This window comes from Mobula hypostoma, chromosome 4 (genome assembly GCF_963921235.1).
Source record: "Mobula hypostoma chromosome 4, sMobHyp1.1, whole genome shotgun sequence".
Classification (NCBI taxonomy): domain Eukaryota; kingdom Metazoa; phylum Chordata; class Chondrichthyes; order Myliobatiformes; family Myliobatidae; genus Mobula; species Mobula hypostoma.
In genome coordinates, this window is record NC_086100.1 from 818,332 (window position 1) to 840,306 (window position 21,975).

A 21,975-nucleotide genomic window follows, 5' to 3' on the forward strand; every position below is an offset into this window, starting at 1 on the left:
GAACTATATTATTTCTTTTCCAACCTATCTGCCAGTGTCTTCACTTTCGGAGAACCATATACTCGTATCTCTAGGTCACTTTGTTTTACAACATTCTCCGGATTCCTGTTTTTACTGTGCAAATCCTGTCCTGGTTTAACTTCTCAAAATGTAACATTTAGCACTTGTTGGAGTTAAATTCCCTGTCATTGATTGATTGATTGATTTAAAGGTATAGCACAGTATTGTCCTTTCCGGCCCTTCGAAATGCACCACCTAGCAAACCCCAGATTAACCCCAACTCAACCACGTGGCAATTTACAATGACCAATTAGCCTACATCTTTGGACCATGGAAGGGAAACTAGAGCACCTAGAGGAAACCCACATATTCATGGGAAGGACTTACAAACTTCTTACAAATGACACTGGAATTGAACTCTGAATTCTGAACTGTGGCATCCATTCCTTCTCCCACTACCCCAGTTGATCTCAGTATACAGAATAAGGTAGATGATCTTGCAGCACATTTAAAAATTGGCAGGTATGACATTGTGGGCATCACTGAGTTGTGGTTGAAAGAAAATTATAGATGGGAGCGTAACATCTTTGGATACACATTGTATCAAAATGGTAGCAGGTAGGCAGAGGGGGTGAACTGGTTCTGTTGGTAATGTGACGACAAACCAAGTTATCAGAAGATTGATGCTGATGAGAGAGATAAGGGAGACAAATGGAGAAACGTTCAAAATGTTAATGAGAGAGGAGAGAGAGATAACGAAAAGAGACACCAGTCCGAGTATTGACAGACCGGTTGCTTTGAACCTGAACTGTTTGAAGTTTGATGGACAGGCGATACCCCAGCAGGGGGATAAAAAGAAGAGGTTCGCTAAGGCACGACAGACACCACGAGATCACAAGATAACGAGACCCTGGAAAAGCGGTGTGCCCCCACAAGTTGGTAGGAGTTTGGAGGTCTGGTTGCGGGAACCGACCATAGACGCACAGGGTGAAAAGGTACGATCGGCGGGAACCTGGTGTGTGTCCGCCCTTGCCTGGGTACCGGGTTCACTGCGGAAGAACGGTCGTATCCGGAACAGAGGAGTCACAGTCGGTGACCACAAAAGACATAACAGGGTTCGCCCGAAAGCTAACTGCGAAGAACATCAAGGTCTGTCTGAATCAGATTTGCATATCATCCTCTCTCTCTCTCTCCAACGGCACAACAGCGATTACTGCGAACTGTGCTAAGCTGAACTGAACTCTGTGTCACTTGAGACTGATCATTTTACCCCTAGACTGCGATAGAGCTTGTTTGATTCCTATTACCCTAGTTTTGTGTACATGTGTGTTTTATCATTGCTAACCTGTTGCATTTATATCCTTATGATTAGAATACTGTGTTACTTATTTCTTTAATAAAACTTTATTAGCTTCTTTAAAACCAGACTCCAACTAAGTGGTCCATTTCTGCTGGTTTGGCAACCCAGTTACAGGGTACGTAACAGTAAAAAATGAAATCAAGTCCTTAGGAAGAGGTGACATAGGATCTGTAGATGTAGAATATCTATGTATAAAGTTAAAAAATCTGCAAGAGTAGAAAGACCCTGATGGGAATTAGATACAGGCCTCCAACTGGTAGTCAGGATGTGGGCTGCAAATGATGGGAGAGAGAAAACACATGTCAAAGGGGCAATGTTGCAATAGTCATGGGGGACTACAATATGCAGGTACAGTGCCGTGCAAAAGTTTGGGACCCCGGTCAAAATGTCTGTTACTGTGAATAGCTAAGCGAATAAAAGATGACCAGATTTTCAAAAGGTATAAAGTTAAAGATGACACATTTCTTTAATATTTTAAGCAAGATTACTTTTTTATTTCCATCTTTTACAGTTCCAAAATAACAAAAAGGAAAAGGGCCCAAAGCAAAAGTTTGGGCACCCTGCATGGTCAGTACTTAGTAACACCCCCCTTGGCAAGTATCACAGCTTGTAAACACTTTCTGTAGCCAGCTAAGAGTCTTTCAATTTTTGTTTGGGGGATTTTTGCCCATTCTTCCTTGCAAAAGGCTTCTAGTTCTGTGAGATTCTTGGGCTGTCTTGCATGCACTGCTCTTTTGAGGTCTATCTACAGATTTTCAATGATGTTTAGGTCGGGGGACTGTGAGGGCCATGGCAAAACCTTCAGCTTGCACCTCTTGAGGTAGTCCATTGTGGATTTTGAAGTGTGCTTAGGATCATTATCCTGTTGTAGAAGCCATCCTCTTTTCATCTTCTGCTTTTTTACAGACAATGTGATGTTTGCTCCCAGAATTTACTGGTATTTAATTGAATTCATTCTTCCCTCTACCAGTGAAATGTTCCCCGTGCCACTAGCTGCAACACAAGCTCAAAGCATGATCGATCCATCCCCGTGCTTAACAGTTGGAGAGGTGTTCTTTTCATGAAATTCTGCACCCTTTTTTCTCCAAACATACCTTTGCTTATTGCGGCCAAAAAGTTCTATTTTAACTTCATCAGTCCACAGGACTTGTTTCCAAAATGCATCAGGCTTGTTTAGATGTTCCTTTGCAAACTTCTGATGCTGAAATTTGTGGTGAGGATGCAGGAAAGGTTTTCTTCTGATGACTCTTCCATGAAGGTCATATTTGTGCAGGTGTCGCTGCACAGTAGAACAATGCACCACCACTCCAGAGTCTGCTAAATCTTCCTGAAGGTCTTTTGGGGTCAAACAGGGGTTTTGATTTGCCTTTCTAGCAATCCGACAAGCAGTTCTCTCGGAAGGGTTTCTTGGTCACCAGACCTCAACTTGACCTCCACCGTTCCAGTTAATTGCTATTTCTTAATTACATTACAAACTGAGGAAACGGCTACCTGAAAACGCTTTGCTCTCTTCTTATAGCCTTCTCCTGCTTTGTAGACATCCTTTATTTTAATTTTCAGAGTGCTAGGCAGCTGCTTAGAGGAGCCCATGGCTGCTGATTGTTGGGACAAGGTTTGAGGAGTCAGGGTATTTATAAAGCTTTGAAATTTGCATCACCTGACCTTTCCTAATGATGACCGTGAACAAGCCATAGCCCTAACAAGCTAATTAAGGTCTGAGATCTTGGTAAAAGTTATCTGAGAGCTCAAATCTCTTGGGGTGCCTAAACTTTTGCATGGCGCTCCTTTCCTTTTTTTCACTGTAAAATTGTACAAAACAAAAAAATACACTAATCTTGCTTAAAATATTGAAAAGAATGTTTCGTCTTTAACCTTATGACTTTTGGAGTTCATCTTCTATTCACTTAACTATTCACAGTAACAGAAATTTTGACCAGGGGTGCCCAAACTTTTGCATGCCACTGTAATTTGTGAAAATCAGGCCATAGGAGGAAGGGATGAAGTACTCAGCTAAGAGGTTTGAGGGAATGAAGGAAGTAGGTTTGGGAGTGAGCTGACTGACCCTCGTTTTATGTTAACATTCCGGGGGGATGTGGTGATGGTGAATGCCCAGGACAGATGAGTTAATATTTCACATACTGATATAGCTGCAGACCCAGTCCCTAATCTCTGTTGCCTGACAGTGGGCATAAGACCGTCATGGCACGTGGAGAGGATGTATCCTATAGTGGGGGAGTCTAGGAGCAGAGGACACATCCTCAGAATAGGACGCCCATTTAGAAGGGGGATGAGGAGGAATTTCTTTAGCTTGAGTGTGGTGAATGTGCGGGATTCATTGCCCTAGATGGCTGTGGAGGCCAAGACTTTACGTATATTTAAGGCAGAGGTTGATAGATTCTTGATTGGGACATGAAGGGATATGGAGAGATGGTAGGAGATTGGGGCTGAGAGGAAAATTGATCAGCCATGATGAAATAGCAGAGCAGACTCAATAGGTCAAATGGCCTAATTCTGCTCCTGTATTTCATGGTCTTATGATCATAATTGTCTGCTTGTATTACTTATATATAAGTAACTGCTCCGTGTGCTTCCAAGTGGTCACAGTGTATATATGCAGTTGTTCAGCGTGTCCCGCTGTGGTTACATGTGTATGATTCTGAAAAGCACTGGAAGCTTCTCCAGTGCTGCATTATTTGAATAAGGGGTGTCTGATTGGTTGATTCTCATCTGCAAATTTGAATGGAATATTTCTTACCTATATGAGGGGTGATTGATAAGTTCGTGGCCTAAGGTAGAAGGAGTCAATTTTAGAAAACCTAGCACATTTATCTTTCCTGCATTTGCACACTTATTCCAGCAGTCATGAAGCATATGGATCCCTTCTTTGTAGAAGTCGGCATTTTGGACCTCCAGAAGTGGTCCACAGTAGGGGTGATTGATAAGTTCATGGCCTAAGTTAGAAGGAGAAATGGAGAAACTTCAAACTTTCTGCATTTTGACTCAAAAAGTTGAACTGCACATGCATGTAACGAGAGCTGTATAACTCATCTCCTTCTTCCTTGGGCCACAAACTTATCAATCACCCCTGCTGTGCACCACCTGGAGGTCCAAGACACTCTTGTTACATGCACGTGCAGTTCAACTCTTTGAGTGATAATGCAGAAAGTTTGAGGTCAATAACTCATCTCTTTCTACCTTAGGCCACGAACTTATCAATCACCCCTGCCGTGGACCACTTCTACAAAGAAGGGATCCGTATGCTCCACAACCTCTGGACTAAGTGTGTACATGTAGGAGGGTGCTATGTTGAAAAATAAAAGTGCTAGGTTTTTTAAAATTGACTCCTTCTACCTTAGGCCATGAACTTATCATCACCCCCCATATGTTTAAAAAGAACTGACCACACAGTGGCACCATCTATTTTTGCTTTTCTCTCTCTTCACTTATGGACCTCTATAACTGACCATTTTTCAACTCTCTTTGTTCTATTAATGCTTAATGAAACAATCATGAAACAACAAGTTTTATGCCTCTTTGCTGACTTCTGAAAGAACCTTGGGTGTAAAAGATGGCAATTTGGACGAAAGGGATAGGTAAACGCTTAACAAGAATGTTAGAACAGCAAGGTGTAGATCCAGAGTTAGAAGCACTGTCATACTGTTGGCATAGAGGCAAGAGTATTGACTGAGGCAGAGGGGTGGGAAAGAGAATAGCAGATGGAACCTAACTTGGCAAAGTGTGTGTAACATTTTGAATAACAGGGATGAAATGTTTAGTCAACAATGAGATTGTGAAGACTGTAAGGATGAGTGAGATGTGGTGATCACATGAAAAAACTATTAAATGGTAGGCTATGTGGCCACAATATAATTAAAAAGACAATGGTTCAGCTTTGACATTATAAACTTTGACTCCCAGTGCACCTTCTGAAAAAGGGATTAATCTTAGCATTAAGATGGTCTGATTAAGAAAGACAGCTCGCATGACATACGTATGCCCACAACACCCTTCCATTATATTTCCTCCTTACCCTCCTGTAATCTCCCCTCTCTACCTCCCTTGTTCCACCTTGCTCGTCAATTAGACCTCACCATCTGCAGCCCTTTGTCACCTCCACCCTTCACCTCACAGTCTCTGTCATTATTCCCACACTCCCTCATCCATCTACCCACCACTACCCCCTTCACCTCTCAGCCCGCATCACTATTCACACTTTCTCCATGTGCCTATCACTCTCCTCCTCCAGATCCGCCCATCACTTCCCGGGCTCTGTCACTATTCCCACTCTTCCCTCCTCCACCTGCCTGTTACCCCTGCTGACTTGGATTCACCCATCGCCTCTCAGCCTCTCTCAGTATCCCCACTCTCCCCTCCTCCACCTGCCTGTTACCCCTGCTGACCTGGTTTCACCCATCACCTCCCCATCTCTATCACTATTCCCACTCTTCCCAGTTCCAACACACACTTCTGACTCGGATCCACATATCTCTTGCCAGCTCTTGCTCCACCCCTTCCATTCACCTTTATAATGGCTAACTCCCCTCTATCCTTCAGTCCACATGAAGGGTCTTGACCAGAAGCGCTAGCTATCCATTTCCCTCTACAGACGCTGTCTCACCTGCTAAATACTCCAGCATTTTTTAATATTTTGTTTGTTTTCATCACTCTATGGCTGGACTTTACAAACAGAGTTTCTAAATGCACATTTCAAGCCCTGAACGCCCTTCCCTTGATTTCATATTAAGGGATGGCACACAGCTGACAATATACAATACACTAGAGGAGACCGCCCCTGTCTGCAAATGGAATAGCAGCAATTTTGTAGTGCTCTTAGTTTCCTTTCTCTCCCCCTAGTTTAAACTTCGAATTTAAAATTTTTGTTTGCTGATTCTTGAGGGAGAATAATATGTCTATGTCTACGAGGAGTGAGAAGAACCTGTCTGAACCTAGTGATAAAAGTAATGGAAAAGGAAAGATGCCAAAGGAAAGATCTGATGAAATGCCACCATGGGCTGAAGATATCGATCAGACACTGAATTCAATTAAAGACCAGAATGGATCAATTAAAGACCAACTGGAAAAGAATAGTAATGAAATGACATAAAAGTTGCTGGTGAACGCAGCAGGCCAGGCAGCATCTCTAGGAAGAGGTGCAGTCGACATTTCAGGCCGAGACCCTTCGTCAGGAAGTGCGTTCACCAGCAACTTTTATGTGTGTTGCTTGAATTTCCAGCATCTGCAGAATTCCTGTTGTTTTAGTAATGAAATGAAGTCATTCCTGGGAAAACTTAAAGACTTGGAAACTCAAGTTATTACACATGAAGAGGAATTCAAGTTGACTAAGCTACAACCCGTTTGGAAATATATCAAAATAAGATTATAGACCTGGAAACTAGGTCTTGTCGAAAGAATATACGAATTGTTGGGCTGCAAGAGGGAGCTGAAGATGGAGATTTAACTGCTTACTCTGGTAAGCTTTTTCATACTTTATTTCCTACCATTTTATCACAGCCGCCTGCGATAGAAAGAGCACACAGAGCATTTACTTCCAAATTTAAGGATCCAAATAAACCAAGATCTGTTCTGGTTTGTTTTCATCACTTTAAAATTAAAGGTCAAATAATGCGACAGGCAAGAAAACAGAGAGCTTTTAGACTTAAGGAGTCTGAGCTCTGCTTTTATGAAGATTATCCGAGGGAGGCAATGGTAATCTGTATATTATTCGCATTTCCAAAAGAAGATTTATGAAGGTTACTTGGATATTCCATTGAGACACTAATAAAAGAAGATAAGGAGATTTGTTCATTATTGCATATTATTGGTTTTCTTTTGGAAAGAGGATTTATGGTTCAAGTATGACTGTTTAAATGGTTATTTGGACATCCGACTGAGAAAAGAAGATAAAGGGATTTGTTTCTTTAACCTAATACCTGGTTTTGTTTCTTCCTTAATTAACTAACTGGTAGTTTTTTCCTACTAATAGGGTTTCTTTTTATATATGTATTTGGAAGGGTTTTATTACTTATGATATTATTAATTAGTATTTTTGAAAATTTAGTTGGGTTAAATATACTATTAACTTTTTTTCTGTTTTATTATAGTGTCTTATAACCAAAATTAAAGTTTTTCTAGGGATTTAATGTTAAACTTAAAGATGGTGCTGGTTTTTCTCTCTAAGAGATAACATTATTTTCATTCTTTCTTGTTTAATCGATGATGGAATGTAAATACTTTCCTTTGTTGAGACTTTATCGTCTTTCTTACATGGTCACTTTATTTTTTACTAACTAGGGGGAGGGAAAGAAAATACAGACAGAGTGGTCCTTGGCTTTGTTTCTATCATAGATTGTTTGCCTTTTTTTCGGGCTTCCGGGGGGGTGAGTTTTTTCCCATTGAGTGGTTCCGGAGCATATGCGTTTTTTATGTGGTTGTATTCTTCATTGCCACCAATTTTGATCATCCCGTATTGGTATGTGCTCTGCGCATGTGTAAAGTAGAATAAAATTATAGTATGGTATTTAAATAGATTAATGTAATAAGTTGGAATGTACATGGTTGGAATCATCCTATCAAACGAAAAAAGACTTTTAAAATTATTGATCGAATCCAGTCTGATATAATTTTTGCTCAGGAGACACATATCAGGGAGGGAGAACAAAATAGATTTTTTAGATGGTGGAGAGGCTTGCAATTCCACTCTAGCTCTCAGAGTAAAACTAAAGGCGTGTCTATCTTTATTAAATCTAATATATTTATTCAAGAGGATATTGAATCAGATTCTATTTGTAGATTTTTAATTGTTAAATGAGTGATCTGTAACAGAAAAGTTGTTTTGGTCAGTCTGTATGGTCCTAACTTAGATGATCCCTCTTTTTTACTGCCTGATTTAAATGAATATATGTTGATAATGGGCAGGGATTTTAACTGTTGTTTAAATCCTATGATTGACAAGAGCTCAACCAATCAGCGACTTCCAAATCGTTCCACGTCACTTATTAACTCCTTTTTGATTGATTTTGGATTGATCGAATTATGGAGACATCTGCATCCCGATAACAGAGAATATTCCTTCTTTACACATATCTATAAAAATATTCGAGGATTGATTATATTATAATCGATCTCCACTTTTTGGCTAGTGTTAAAAATTGTGAATATGACGCTATTGCTATATCTGAACATGCGCCTCTGAGTTTATCCTTTGAACTTGATGATGTCATTCTTGCCCATCCACCATGGCACATGTCTCAGACATTACTGCAAAACTCTGACTTAGTCAGTTTTATTGATAAAAGAATTTTTTCTTTTTAATGATACAGGGGGTACATCCAAATTAATTACAGGGGATAAATTTAAACTTTGTAGGTTAATTTATCGAAATTACTTTTTTAAGCCTTCTTTGAGTGATCCAGTTTTTTTACTTTGGAAAAATAGAGGTATTAATTCTTTTTTGCATTTATTTAAAGAAGATAGATTGGTGTCTTTTGAACAATTAGTTGATAAATATTCTCTTTCATACTCACACTTTTTACAATACCTTCTAGTTAGACATTTCCTACAAAAATTTTTAAGTAATGTTCCTTTTATACTGGAGGCTGACCTGTTAGATATTATTATGAGTATGAACCCTTTGATGAAGGGTTCTATTGGAAGAATTTATAATTTATTATTACAATGGGATAAGCGTCCTTTATTTAAGATTAAACAGGATTGGGAAAAGGAACTCAATTTGACTTTTATGACGGAGGATTGTATGCGGATTCTGAAGCTGGTTAACACTTCTTTGATCTATGCTAGTCATTCACTGATTCAATTCAAAATTGTACATTGTTACCATTTGACGAAGGAGAGACTCTCTAAAATATTTCCTAACGTTGATAGTTATTGTGATAGATGTAAAACTGAGATAGCTATACTGACACATATGTTTTGGTCTTGTTCTATACTGGAACAGTTCTGGAAGTCAGTTTTTTCGACAATTTCTAAAGCACTTAAAATTAATCTACAACCTAACAAATTAACTGTGCTTTTTGGAATAATTCCTCAAAATATCCATAGTATTTATGTGTCTGAACAACATGTTATTGCATTTGTTACATTGATAGCTAGGAGGGGCACTTTGTTGAAGTGGAAGGATCTATCAGCTCCTACTTTGTCACAATGATTCTCTCAAGTGATGTTATGTCTTAGTTTGGAGAAAATTAGAAGTCGAACCTTTGAACCTTTATTTGATTTTGAGAAAAGATGGGGCTCATTTGATCATTATTATCATTCGAGCTAATTGATAGATTTTCTCCACGATCTAATTGTAAATTGTTTTGGTATATTTTTCTTTATTGCTGGCGGTTTGATGTTTACTTCTAGAAGCTTTTTGTATGATGTATAGCTCAGGGGTTGTACACCTAATGGGTTTTTTTTCCACTTTTTCTGCTCAGTAGGGTTTTTTTATTATCACAAAATTTCCTAATCTTTAAGATAATGATTTTTCTCCTTGAGACATTGTAAGTGTTGTTACTTCGATGTACTTGTGTATCTTTTTTGAATAATATAATAATAAAAAGATTTGAAAAGAATACAGTAGAGTCCGGTTAATTGAGCCATCAGTTAATCAAGGCAGCCACTTATTTGGGACAACTTTTAAAAAGCAAAAACTAATGGAGAAAAAAGCCGGGATTCCCTTTGTTTATTTAGGACACTGTGCTGTATAATTGGGACAAGAGACTGTTGCTAAACAGTTTCTAACTAGCGGCAGTTGTGCATCGTGTCGCCGTTACACACTACACCAATATTACAGCAAACATTTTTAAAATAGCATCAATTACATAATTTTGTGTTCAAAAAACAGATATCTTTGTCACTGACAATTGACAAGAAATAAGCAATAAGACAATTCATAACGGTTTTGCTCACTGTGGCTTCAATCATTCAAGTTTGGAGATTCCAGAAATGGCTGAGAGTGAATATTCAACAATTTCACTGCTACATCAAGAATTGAAAATCAAAAATTATCTTGAATATTACAATGAAAATGAAGATTTGGAAGATGCAATCATGAAAAGCATTGTATGAAGGTAGTTCATTATCTGTACTAGGTCTGCTGATTTTGTTAATTTACAGTCAAAAGTACGGGACGTCGATAAGTTCCTCCATCAATATTAGGAACTAATACTCAGTTTTATAGTTCTGTAGTAGTGTCAGTAGTGTTCCAATTTGTTCTGTATTTCATTTAAATACACAATTTGTTATTCAGTTTGTTTTTTTCATATCTTTTAACTTCCCATGAAACTTCAGCTTATTGGGGCAGCCACTTAATTGGGCCAAAATGTACTGGTTCCGAAGTGTTCCAATGAACCGGAATCCACTGTAACTGTTTGGTTACTGACAGAGGTCAGCCAAGAGCAAAAACATGCCCAAGAGCAGAAACATGCCCAAGAGCAGCCTTACCTGGATAACAGGTAGGGAGATCGGTACCCAATTCATCATTCACCCAAAAGCTGTTCTCCATACAGGTGTATGTACCTGGAGAAAAACAGTATTGAAATTAGACTAACACTGTAGAATATAGTACACAAAGAGGACAGAGCAAAACCATTCCTCTTGGACATTCTAATCCTAACATTACATTTGTCTTCCTTACCACCAACTCAACTTACATGTTATCCTTTAGGGAATCGTGGATAAGGACTCCCAAGTGCCTTTGCATCCCTGATTTCTGAACTTTCTCCCCGTTTATACCATGGTAATTCAAGTGTTCATCTAGATAAGTACTTTTACAATGCCAAGAGTCTCTTCCTCCAACACCATCTCAGACAGTGTGTTCCAGACTGAACGTGCCTCTGGATAAACAAAATCTAGCAACAATTCTTTCTAATCTTCTTATTTTTTACCCAAGCTGTGCCACATCTGCTTCGGGGGTAAACTGTCTATAGTGGCTTTTTTCACTGATGTTGGGTGTGACTACAACCAGAGGTCATAGGTTAAAGGAAAAAAGTGAAAAGTTTAAGGGAACTTGAGGGGCAATTTCTTTACTCACAGGGTAATAAGAGTGTGGAATTGGCTGCTAATTCCACAGGTGGTGCATGCGTGCTTGATTTCAATATTTAAGTGAAGTTTGGATAGGTACATGGATAGTAAGAAATGGAGGGCTATGGTCCTGGTGCAGGCTGATGGAAGTAGGCAGTTTAAATGGTTTTGGCATGGAGTAAATGGGCTGAAGGGCCTGTTTCTGTGCTTTACTTTTCTATGACTCAAGATGCTTCTCATAATTCTGCAAACATCAACTGGATTCCCCCCTTCAGCCTCCTTCACTTCAACAGAAACAAATCCAACCTCTTCTAAGAGCTTAAATGTTCCATGAGAGGGTCTGGAGGTGGTTTATGAAAATTGTCTGGAGAATGAAAGGGTTAATGTATGAGTAGTGACTGATGGCTCTGGCCTGTACTCACTGGAGTTCAGAAGAATGAGGGAGGATCCTCATTAGAAGAATGATGGAGACACTAACAGTATGCCAGAGTCCGTGAGTGTCAGGGAGCAGGAGTGAGTGTCATTGCTATTACAAGGGAAAAAGTGCTAGGCAAACTCAAAGGTCTTAAGGTGGAATTGAATTGAATTGAATTGACTTTATTTCTTACATCCTTCATATACATGAAGTCTAAAAATCTTTACATTACTTCTCCATCTAAATGTGCAATGTGCAATCATAGTAATTTATAATAGAACAGTCAATGTAATAATAGATTACACTCAAATCAGCATGATTTCATCAGCGTGATGGCCTGGTGGAGGAAGCTGTCCTGGAGCCTCTTGGTCCAGGCTTTTATGCTGTGGTACCGCTTCCCAGATGGTAGCAGCTGGATAAGTCACCTGGGCCAGATGGACTACATCCTAGAGTCCTGAGAGAGGTTGCTGAAGAGATAACACATGCATTGGTCATGATCTTTCAAGAATCACTTGATTCTGGCATGATCCCGGAGGACTGGAAGATTGCTCTCCACTCTTTAAGAAGAGGGGAAGGCAAGAGAAAAAAACTTATAGCCAGTTAGCCTAACCTCAGTGGTTGTGTAAGTGTTGGAGTCTATTATTAAGGATGAGATTACGAGGTACTTGGAGACTAATGATAAAATAAGTCAAAGTCAGTATTGTCTCTGTGAAAGGAAATCTTGCCTGACCAATCTGTTAGAGTTCTTCGAGGAAGTAACAAGCAGGGTGGACAAAGGAGAGGTAGTGGATGTCATTTACTTGGATTTTCAGAAGGCATTTGATAAGATGCCACACATGAGGCTGCTTAAAAAAACAAAATCCAATGACTTTACAGGAAAGATACTGGCATGGATAGTGGAATGGCTAACAAGCAGGAGGCAGTGAGTGGGAATAAAAGGGGCCTTTTCTGGTTGGCGGCCAGTGACTAGTGGTGAACCTCAGGGGGTCGGGGGACCACTATTTTTCACAATGTTTGTCAGTGATTTAGATAGTGGAATCAATGGCTTTGTGGCAAAGTTTGCGGATGATACAAAGATAGGTGGAGGGGTAGGTAGTGCTGAGGAAGCAATGTGATTGCAGCAGGATTTAGACAAATTGGAAGAATGGGCAAAAAAATGGCAGATGGAATACAGTATTGGGAAATGTATGATAATGTATTTTGGTAAAAGGAACAATAGTGCGGACTATTATCTAAATTGGGGTGAAAGTTCAAACATCAGAGGTGCAGACGGACTTCGGAATCCTCATGCAAGGCTCCCAGTAAGTTAATTTACAGGTTGAGTCTGTGGTAAAGAAGGTAAATACAATGTTGACATTAATTTCAAGGAGAATAGAATATAAAAGCAAGGAGATTATGCTGAGCCTTTGTAAGACACTAGTCAGGCCACACTTGGATTATTGTCGCAAACACGAGGAATTCTGCAGATGCTGGAAATTCAGATAACACACATCAAAGTTGCTGGTGAACACAGCAGGCCAGGCAGCATCTCTAGGAAGAGGTACAGTCGACGTTTCAGGCCGAGACCCTTCGTCAGAGACCCTTGGATTATCGTCAACAGTTTTGGGCCCCATATCTCAAAAAAGATATGTTGACATTGGACAGAGTCCAGAGGAGGTTCACGAGGGTGATTCTGGGAATGAAGGGGTTAACATATGAAGAGGGTTTGGCAGCTTTGGGGCTGTACTCACTGGAATTTAGAAGAATGAGGGGGGATCTCATTGAAACCTACTGAATGTTGAAAGGATTAGAGAGGGTGGATACGGAGATAATGTTTCCTATGGTGCCAAGCGCCAGGTGCCCACTCCCCGCCGAATCTCTCTGAGCATCTGGTGCCCGACGGAAAACCATGGTTGAGCGGCTGGCGACCAAACCGGAAGTTTACTGCAAGGGTAAAAAAACCCTAATTGGGTTATATACAGACCTCCAAACAGGAAGTGGTCTACAAATTAAAACGGGAGATAGAAGGGTAATGTTACAATAGTCCTGGGTATTTCAATATACAGGTAGATTGGGAAAATCAGGTTTGTGCTGGATCCCAGGAGGGGGAATTCCTAAGAAATGGCTTCTTAGAGCAGCTCATTGTTGAGCCCACTAGGGGACCAGCTATTCTGCACTGGGTGTTGTGCAATGAAGTAGAATTGATTAGATAGTCTAAGGTAAAAGGATCCATGGGGCAAGTGATCATAATATTATTATTGAATTCACCTTGAAATTTGAGGACAAGCTAAAGTCAGATGTATCAGTATTACAGTGGAGTAAAGGGAATTAAAGAGGCACGAGGGAAGAGTTGGCCAAAACTGATTAGAAAACAACACTAACAGGGAGAGCGGCATTGCAGCAATGGCTGAAATTTCTGTAAGCAACTCGGAAGTCACAGGATATATACATCTGAAAAAGGAAGAAGTATTCTAAAGGGTGCACAACTAAACGCAGTCAGTTCTTTCGCTTTGCATGGGGGTTTTTTCCTAAAAACAGTACAGTGTGCAGGCGCGGGAAACATCAGAGGCATTGTAAGGCAGATGGAGCACCACCAAATGCAGTGAGTTCTTTCTCCTTGCGTGGGGTCCTTTATCAAAATCAGCAGCCAGTGTGCAGGCGCGAGAAATATCAGCGACATCGACAGCAGTGCAAGGCAGGTGGAGCACCACCAAATGCAGTAAGCTATTTCTCCTTACATGGGTTTTTTTCTTAAAAACAGTAGCTAGTGCACAAGTGTAGGTAATCTCAGAGGCATCAGCGGCAGTGGAAGGCAGGCAGAGCTCCAACGAAAGTCGTGAGTTCTTTCTCCTTGCGTGGAGGGTTTTCTTAAAAACAGTAGCCAGAGGGCAGGTGCAGGAAGCATCAGTGGCATCGACAGCAACAGAAGGCAGGCAGAGCTCCAACAAACGTGGTGAGTTCTTCTCCTTGCGTGGGGGTTTTTCTTGTTTTTTAAACCATAAAAGAGAGAAAGGGTCCAGCAGAGTGGCTATCATTGGAGTGGGGGCTACAGTCAGAGTGGGAACTCAGAGGCTTTGACTCGAGCAGCTTCAACGAGAAGAGGCTGAGGCCAAAGAAACAGGTAAGAAGGGTAGGTTTTTCCTTTAGTTATTGCTGATTTGGTCTTGGTTACCCATTGTACAGTACAAGCAGGATGGCAGATATGGCAGTGGAATGCTCCTCCTGTAGGATGTGGGAATTCATGGATCCTGAAAGTCTCCCTGGTGACTACACCTGCGGGAATGCAGCCAACTCCAGCTCCTGAAAGACTACACTGAGGAGCTGGAGCTGCAGTTGGATGAACCGACGGTCATCCAGGAGGCAGAGGAATTGATAGATAGGACTTTTGAGCAGGTGGTTACACCTAGAGTGCAGAATTCAGGGAGTAGATGGGTGAAGACTGAGAAGGGTAAAGGGAGAAAGAAGTCAGTGCCCATTGGCCCACAATGCTGTGCCGAACATGTACTTACTTTAGAAATTACCTAGGTTTACCCATAGCCCTCTATTTATCTAAGCTCCATGTACCTGTCCAGGAGTCTCTTCAAAGGCCCTATTGTATCCGCCTCCACCACCATCACCGGCAGCCTATTCCACGCACTCACCACGCTCTGTGTAAAAAACCTACCCCTGACATCTCCTCTGTGACTACTTCCAAGCACCTAAAATCTATGCCCTATTGTGTTCGCCACTTCAGCCCCGGAAAAAAGCTTTTGACTATCCACATGATCAATGCCTCTTATCATCTTGTCCACCTCTATCAGGTCACCTCTCATCCTCTGTCGCTCCAAGGAAAAAAGGCCAAGTTTACTCAACCTATTCTCATAAGGCATGCTCCCCAATCCAGGCAACATCCTTGTAAATCTCCTCTGCACCCTTTCTATGGTTTCCACATCCTTCCTGTAGTGAGGCGACCAGAACTGAGCACAGTACTCCAAGTGGGGTCTGACCAGGGTCCTATATAGCTGCAACATCACCTCTCGGCTCTTAAACTCAAACCCACGGTTGATGAAGGCCAATGCACCGTATGCCTTCTTACCCACAGAGCCAACCGGCGCAGCAGCTTTGAGTGCAGTAGGGTGAAGTCAGGCAGCACAATACTCATAGAGGACTTGATAGTCAGGGAGACAGATAGGAGATCCTGCAGCAGTAAAAGATATGCCAGGATAGTGTGTTGCCTTGCGAGTGCTAGGGCCCACGATGTCTCTGAGTGATTGCAGAACGTTCTTGAAGGGAAAAGTGAGCAGCCAGAGGTCGTTGTACAGATTGGTACCAACGACGTAGGCAGGGGAGGGGTAGAGGTTCTGTGCTGTAAATTTAGGGAGTTAGGAAGGCGGCTGAAGAGCAGGACCTCCCAGGTGGTCATCTCCGGATTACCCCGGTGCAATAAGCTGGGAATGGTCAGAACAGGAAGATGAATGAGTGGCTGAGTGGTAGACAGAGTAGATGAGGAAAGGATGTTTCCCATGGTGGGGGAGTCTAGGATAAGAGTGAACAGCTTCAGGATTAAGGGGCATCTGCACCGCCATTCAGTCACGCTGATGCTTTTTTCCCCTCCTCAGCCCTACTGCCCTGGCCTTCTCCCCGTAACCTTTGATGCCTTGTCCAATCAAGCACTGCCTTAAATACACCCAACGACCTGGCCTCTACAGCTGCCTGTGGTAACAAATTCCACAAATTCACCACCCTCCGGCTAAAGAAATTTCTCCGCATCTCTGTTTTACGCGAACGCCCCCACTATGGGAATCATCCTTTCCACATCTACTCTGTCTAGGCCTTTCAACATTCGAAAGATTTCATCCTTCAAAATTCCAACGAGTACAGACCCAGAGCTATCAAACATTCCTCGTATGAGAAGCCTTTCATTCCCGGAATCATCCTTGTGAACCTCCTCTGAACTCTGTCCAATGGCAGCACATCTTTTCTTAGATGAGGAGCCCAAAACTGTTCACAATACTCAAGGTGAGACCTCACCCATGCCTTATTGTCCTGTAGGGGCATGCCTTATTCTGATTGTCAAAAGTCGCTTCTGTTGTCATTAGTTAGTTTAGAAACTGCAGCTGCTTTTCCCGTTGGATGGCTGCCTGGTGTCCAGTTTCAAATATCCTGGGTATATACAACAGCAAGTGGAAGGGGCTTGCTCTCTTCTTCCTCTGTTTAAGGCAAGGATGCATATAACGATTGGGAAGGTATATTGTACATGCACTTTTAACTAAGTATGTTAGTTGAATATTCAGTTTGTAGTGTCTGTAACTCGGGCAACATGAATGGTTGAATTTTTACTGTGTGTAAATCAATGATTAACATACCCATTCACAAAGAGTGCTTTCTGTGTCACTTGCCAGACCCAAGAACTGATTGAACATAACGTTTGGGGCTGCGAGCTGAGTCTGGTTGTTTGAGCAGAAATGCATTTCCTTAAAAGACAGGACCCTCTGTTTGAGAAATGCAGAGTCCCAGGGTGGACAGATAGTAGTGCAGGCTTTGGATGTCTCACTAACTTACCAATGGGTTACAGGATGCCGTTAGATTGGTCAGGCCAGTTAGATTTCGCTGGGTTTTAAATGGGACATCACATTGTTCTTATACTTAAACATTAGGTTTTCCCAGAAGAAAAGACAGCCAGCAGGATGCTTTCTAGCTTTTTGCCATCAGTATAAGATGATAGCAAGTCTTAGGATCTCAGTCTGCGCTGTTTCATTCTGAGTGAGTCACTATTGATGGCTCAGAGCAGAGCTACAAAGTTAGAAGATACGGATATACAGATAGCCTGTTGGCTAATGAAAGTACAGAACTTAGAGGCAGCTTGGAGGGCCTACTGGAAACCTCATCCCATTAAGGTTTGAGCCATATTGAGATGGGGTGATGATTCTACTGTGGGGCTGAGAGATGGGCATATTTGGCTGGATGATGAAAATGAGGGAGAGAGAGTAGAGTGGACCCCTCAGTTTAGTCCTCAAGTAGACTGTATTCTCTCTTGATTGTCCAAAACAGTAGGGGCCAGGCCGGTGATTATGCATTCCCACACCCGCGTGGGGGGGGCGTTGATCCGCAGCTTCTTCCTCTCAGTTGGAGGAGCTCAGGAATGTGCAAGGGATGATGTAATGGACGCCTTCCAGACAACAAAGCTCTGGTCACCGAATTATAGGAAAGATGTCAACAAAATAGACAGAGTACAGAGAAGATTAACTCGACTGTTGCCTGGGTTTCATCACCTAAGTTACAGAGAAAGGTTGAACAAGTTGAGTCTTTATTCTTTGGAGCATAGAAGGTTGAGGGGGGGGGCTTGATAGAGGTATTTAAAATTATGACGGGAATAGATAGAGTTGACGTGGAGAGGCTTTTTCCATTGAGAGTGCGGGAGATTCAAACAAGAGGACATGAGTTGAGAGTTAAAGGGCAAAAGTTTAGGGGTAACATGAGGGGGAACTTCTTTACTCAGAGAGTGGTGGCTGTGTGGAACGAGCTTGAAGCAGAAGTGGTTGAGGCAGGTTCGATGTTGTTGTTTGAAGTTAAACCGGACAGCTATATGGACAGGAAAGGAATGGAGAGTTATGGGCTGAGTGCAGGTCAGTGGGACAAGTTGAGAGTAAGCATTCGGCATGGACTAGAAGGGCCGAGATGGCCTGTTTCTGTGCTGTAATTGTTATATGGTTATAAAGCTCAGAGTATTCTCCGCTAAGGAATTAGCGAGTTTAGGGGGTAGGTGCAGACAAATGGCTGGGGAGTTTTTGGCCCATTATTGAGGTTATGGGATAAGGGCGGGGGGTACCATATTGAGCCTTGCTAATAGAGAAGTGGGAGCCTATCATCCCAACATGCAGTCAATAATGCCCTGACAACACTGTTTGCTCCCCCTGAGTGTAATGCATCACTATGGATTCGGGTAATGGCAGCAGTTAAACTTGGTATCCCACTTTTACTGAGTGGAATTTAAAAGGAGTGCAGCACACTAGTGGTGGGTACTAAAGTTCTATGCCAGTGAAAATGTACCGCAATAGTGATAGCCCACCAGAGAATACTGAATTAACTTCTGAAATGGTGGAACAGTTGGTTACGAAGAACTTTTCCCAATAAAAGGGGTAGTGCTGTCTTTAATATCGCCAGCTGTTGGTCATCCTATAGGTACAGCAATTCAATTATTACAGGATTCAGAATATGTGGAAAAGAGTGCGTGTAGCCAAGTATGGAAGTTAGATAAGCAGATAGGGAGTGGGGGATCTCACATGTCCTGTAGAGAAATGCTTTTAGCGTTGCTTAAAGCTGGCGTTCCGGAGGAGCACGTAAGTGGGGTTCCAACCCTCACCCTCTATGCAACGTGGAATAGTGTCAGGTGGAGCAAGGAAGGGAGGCTGCTGAGGGGGAAGGGTCATTGTTCAAGTCCTCTGCAGGTAAGGGTTCCTTTTGTTCTCTGCCAGAGTCCTTGCATTTCACTTAGAGTTCCCTGCAAAGGAAATCAGCTAACGTTTGCCAGCAGTGGGAATTGAGGTGGTTAGTACATTTGAGTCTCATTGTTGTAGGGAAGGGGTCATTCGACCTACATCTCTCTTCCCTGTAAATAGAGTGTGAATGATTTGAATGCTGAGTATTGTGAGGTGTGGCCACATGTGTCTGTTGGCTTGGCTAGTGTGTGTGTGGGCCTTTGTGCTTTGTGATCTAAGTGACTTTGTTTCTTGGTGCGTGGCCAAGTGGTTAAGGCGTTGGTCTAGTGATCTGAAGGTCGCTAGTTCGAGCCTCAGCTGAGGCAGCATGTTGTGTCCTTGAGCAAGGCACTTAACCACACATTGCTCTGCGACGACACTGGTGCCAAGCTTGGACAACATCGGTGGCGTGGAGAGGGGAGACTTGCAGCATGGGCAACTGCCGGTCTTCCATACAACCTTGCCCAGGCCCGCGCCCTGGAAACCTTCAAAGGTGCAAATCCATGGTCTCACGGGACTAACGGATGTAAACACACAAAAATGCTGGAGGAACTCAGCAGGCCAGGCAGCATCTATGGAAAAGAGTAGTTGACATTTCAGGACCCTTCAGCAGGACTTTTGTTTCTTGTGTTTATTTAGTAGTTACGTTGTTTCTTGTTTTTTAAAATCTGTTATGTGTTTATTGTCTTAATCTGTTACTTGTTTCCCCATGTTTTTTGTAAGTGGTTTTAGGGATGATTCATTTTTCATAGAGGCCATATGAAATTTGAGTTGAATTTTGGTAGAAATTTGAGCAACTTTATTCCAGATATGAGATACTCACATTTCAGAAGGAACTGAGCATTTGGGGTGCAATTCTTGTATTCCTATTGTTTTTGTGTTTTCTAAACACCCGGTGACTAATCAGGAGCAAGTGCATTGAATTGAATGACTTTATTTCTTACAGCCTTCATTTGAATCTCCCTGCATTACAGAATGATGAAGTGATGGATGCAGTTTGTAGTGGGAGATCCTGTGGTTGGCATTTGAATTTGCACACTGGATAAATGGTTCAGATTGCTGAATTTGTATGAAGAGTCCTGACTATATCACATTGGGGTGCCACTGATAACGATCTCTTTGATGACGAAGGAAAGACTGCTGGGGGAAATTACCTGGCTTCTCAGATTTTGGCTTTCTGTTTTGGAGGAGAAAGGAGGGAGTGCTTGAATTCAACCCAGAGTATGATAACAGCTTTAAAGGCATCTGTTAGTCTTGCGAGACCATGGATCTTGCGCCTGGAAAGTCTTCACTCTCCAGGGTGCAGTACTGGGCAAGGTTGTATGGAAGACCATCAGTTGCCCGTGCTGCAAGTCTCCCCTCTCCACGACACTGATGTTGTCCAAGGGAAGGGCATTAGGACCCATACAGCTTGGCACCAGTGTCGTTGCAGAGCAGTGTGTGATTAAGTGCCTTGCTCAAGGACACAACACGTTCCCTCGGCTGGGGCTCGAACTCACGACCTTCAAGTCGCTAGTCCAATGCCTTAACCACTTGGCCACATGCCCACACGTGCTTTAAAGGATTTGAGCCTTAATAGCCCTGATGAAGGGCTGGTATTTCCCTACATATTCTTTGTTTAATTTGAAAGTCCTGACTCTTAAAGTGATTTCCCCACCTGACAGGGAGTGTAGGCGCAGGTGGTATGTTGAGCCGAGGTACAAGGTGCATGGCGGATGGCAAGTGTGAGCAGGAACAGTATCCTGGGATGGTTGTGTCTTTGGCAAATGGCGTTGTGCGGCTGGGCACTTGTTGGAAGCTGAAAGGCACTTAGGGACATGCAGTCTCTAGGCTTACCCATTGTTTCCACAGGAAGGTGTGGCTGATACGTGGTGCCGTATGTATGCCACCACAATGAACACTTTGCCCATGTTGGTTGGTAAGAGGGCTATTACAATGGAAAGATGTTTTTCAGCAAGGTACAGTCAGACTGTGCTGGGAATTGATTTCGATTGCCTTGGATTACCTGCTCACAAAGGAAAGTGACACTTGTACTGTTAATAGTTAAGAATGCTGCACCTAATTCCTGACAGGTCAGGTAACATCACTCACCTGGTTCATCATATTTAAGAGTCAGTGTACAAGATAAAATGGGGGCTCCAGCTCATTGGCTATTACACTCCAGGGTGGGGCTGGTGGCCTTTTGGGGCACAGAGAGGCTGGTCGACTACTGTGGTACACTAGGAGGTGATTAGTGAACATAGAACATAGAAATCTACAGCACATTGCAGGCCCTTCGGCCCACAATGTTGTGCTGACCATGTAACCTACTCTAGAAACTGCCTAGAATTTCCCTACCGTATGGCCCTCTATTTTTCTAAGCTTCATGTACCTACCTAAGAGTCTCTTAAAAGACCCTATTGTGTCTATCCTTACCACTGTTGCCGGCAGCCCATTCCACGCACTCATCACTCTCTGCATAAAAAAAACTTATCCCTGACATCTCCTCTGTACCTACTTCCAAGGACCTTAAAACTATGCCCTCTCATGTTAGCCATTTTAGCCCTGGGAAAAAGCCTCTGGCTATCCACATGATCAATACCTTTCATCATCTTCTACACCTCTGTCAGGTTACCTCTTATCCTCCATCGCTCCAAGGAGAAAAGGCCAAGCTCACTCAACCTATTGGCAGAAAACTGGAGCACCCAGTGGAAACACACAGCCACACATAAGGAATGTATAAATTCCTTACAGAGCATGCC

The 21,975-nt window shown here is 42.3% G+C and overlaps 1 protein-coding gene across 2 annotated transcripts in view; it reads right to left on the bottom strand.

Moving 5' to 3' along the window:
* mynn (myoneurin) overlaps positions 1-21,975 on the bottom strand; it is a 467,776-nt gene that overhangs the window by 288,321 nt on the left and 157,480 nt on the right. For both annotated transcript variants that reach the window (XM_063045225.1, XM_063045221.1), the window contains exon 10: positions 10,805-10,879. In XM_063045225.1, coding sequence (XP_062901295.1) covers positions 10,805-10,879 — 75 coding nt within the window. The remainder of the gene's footprint in view (positions 1-10,804; positions 10,880-21,975) is intronic.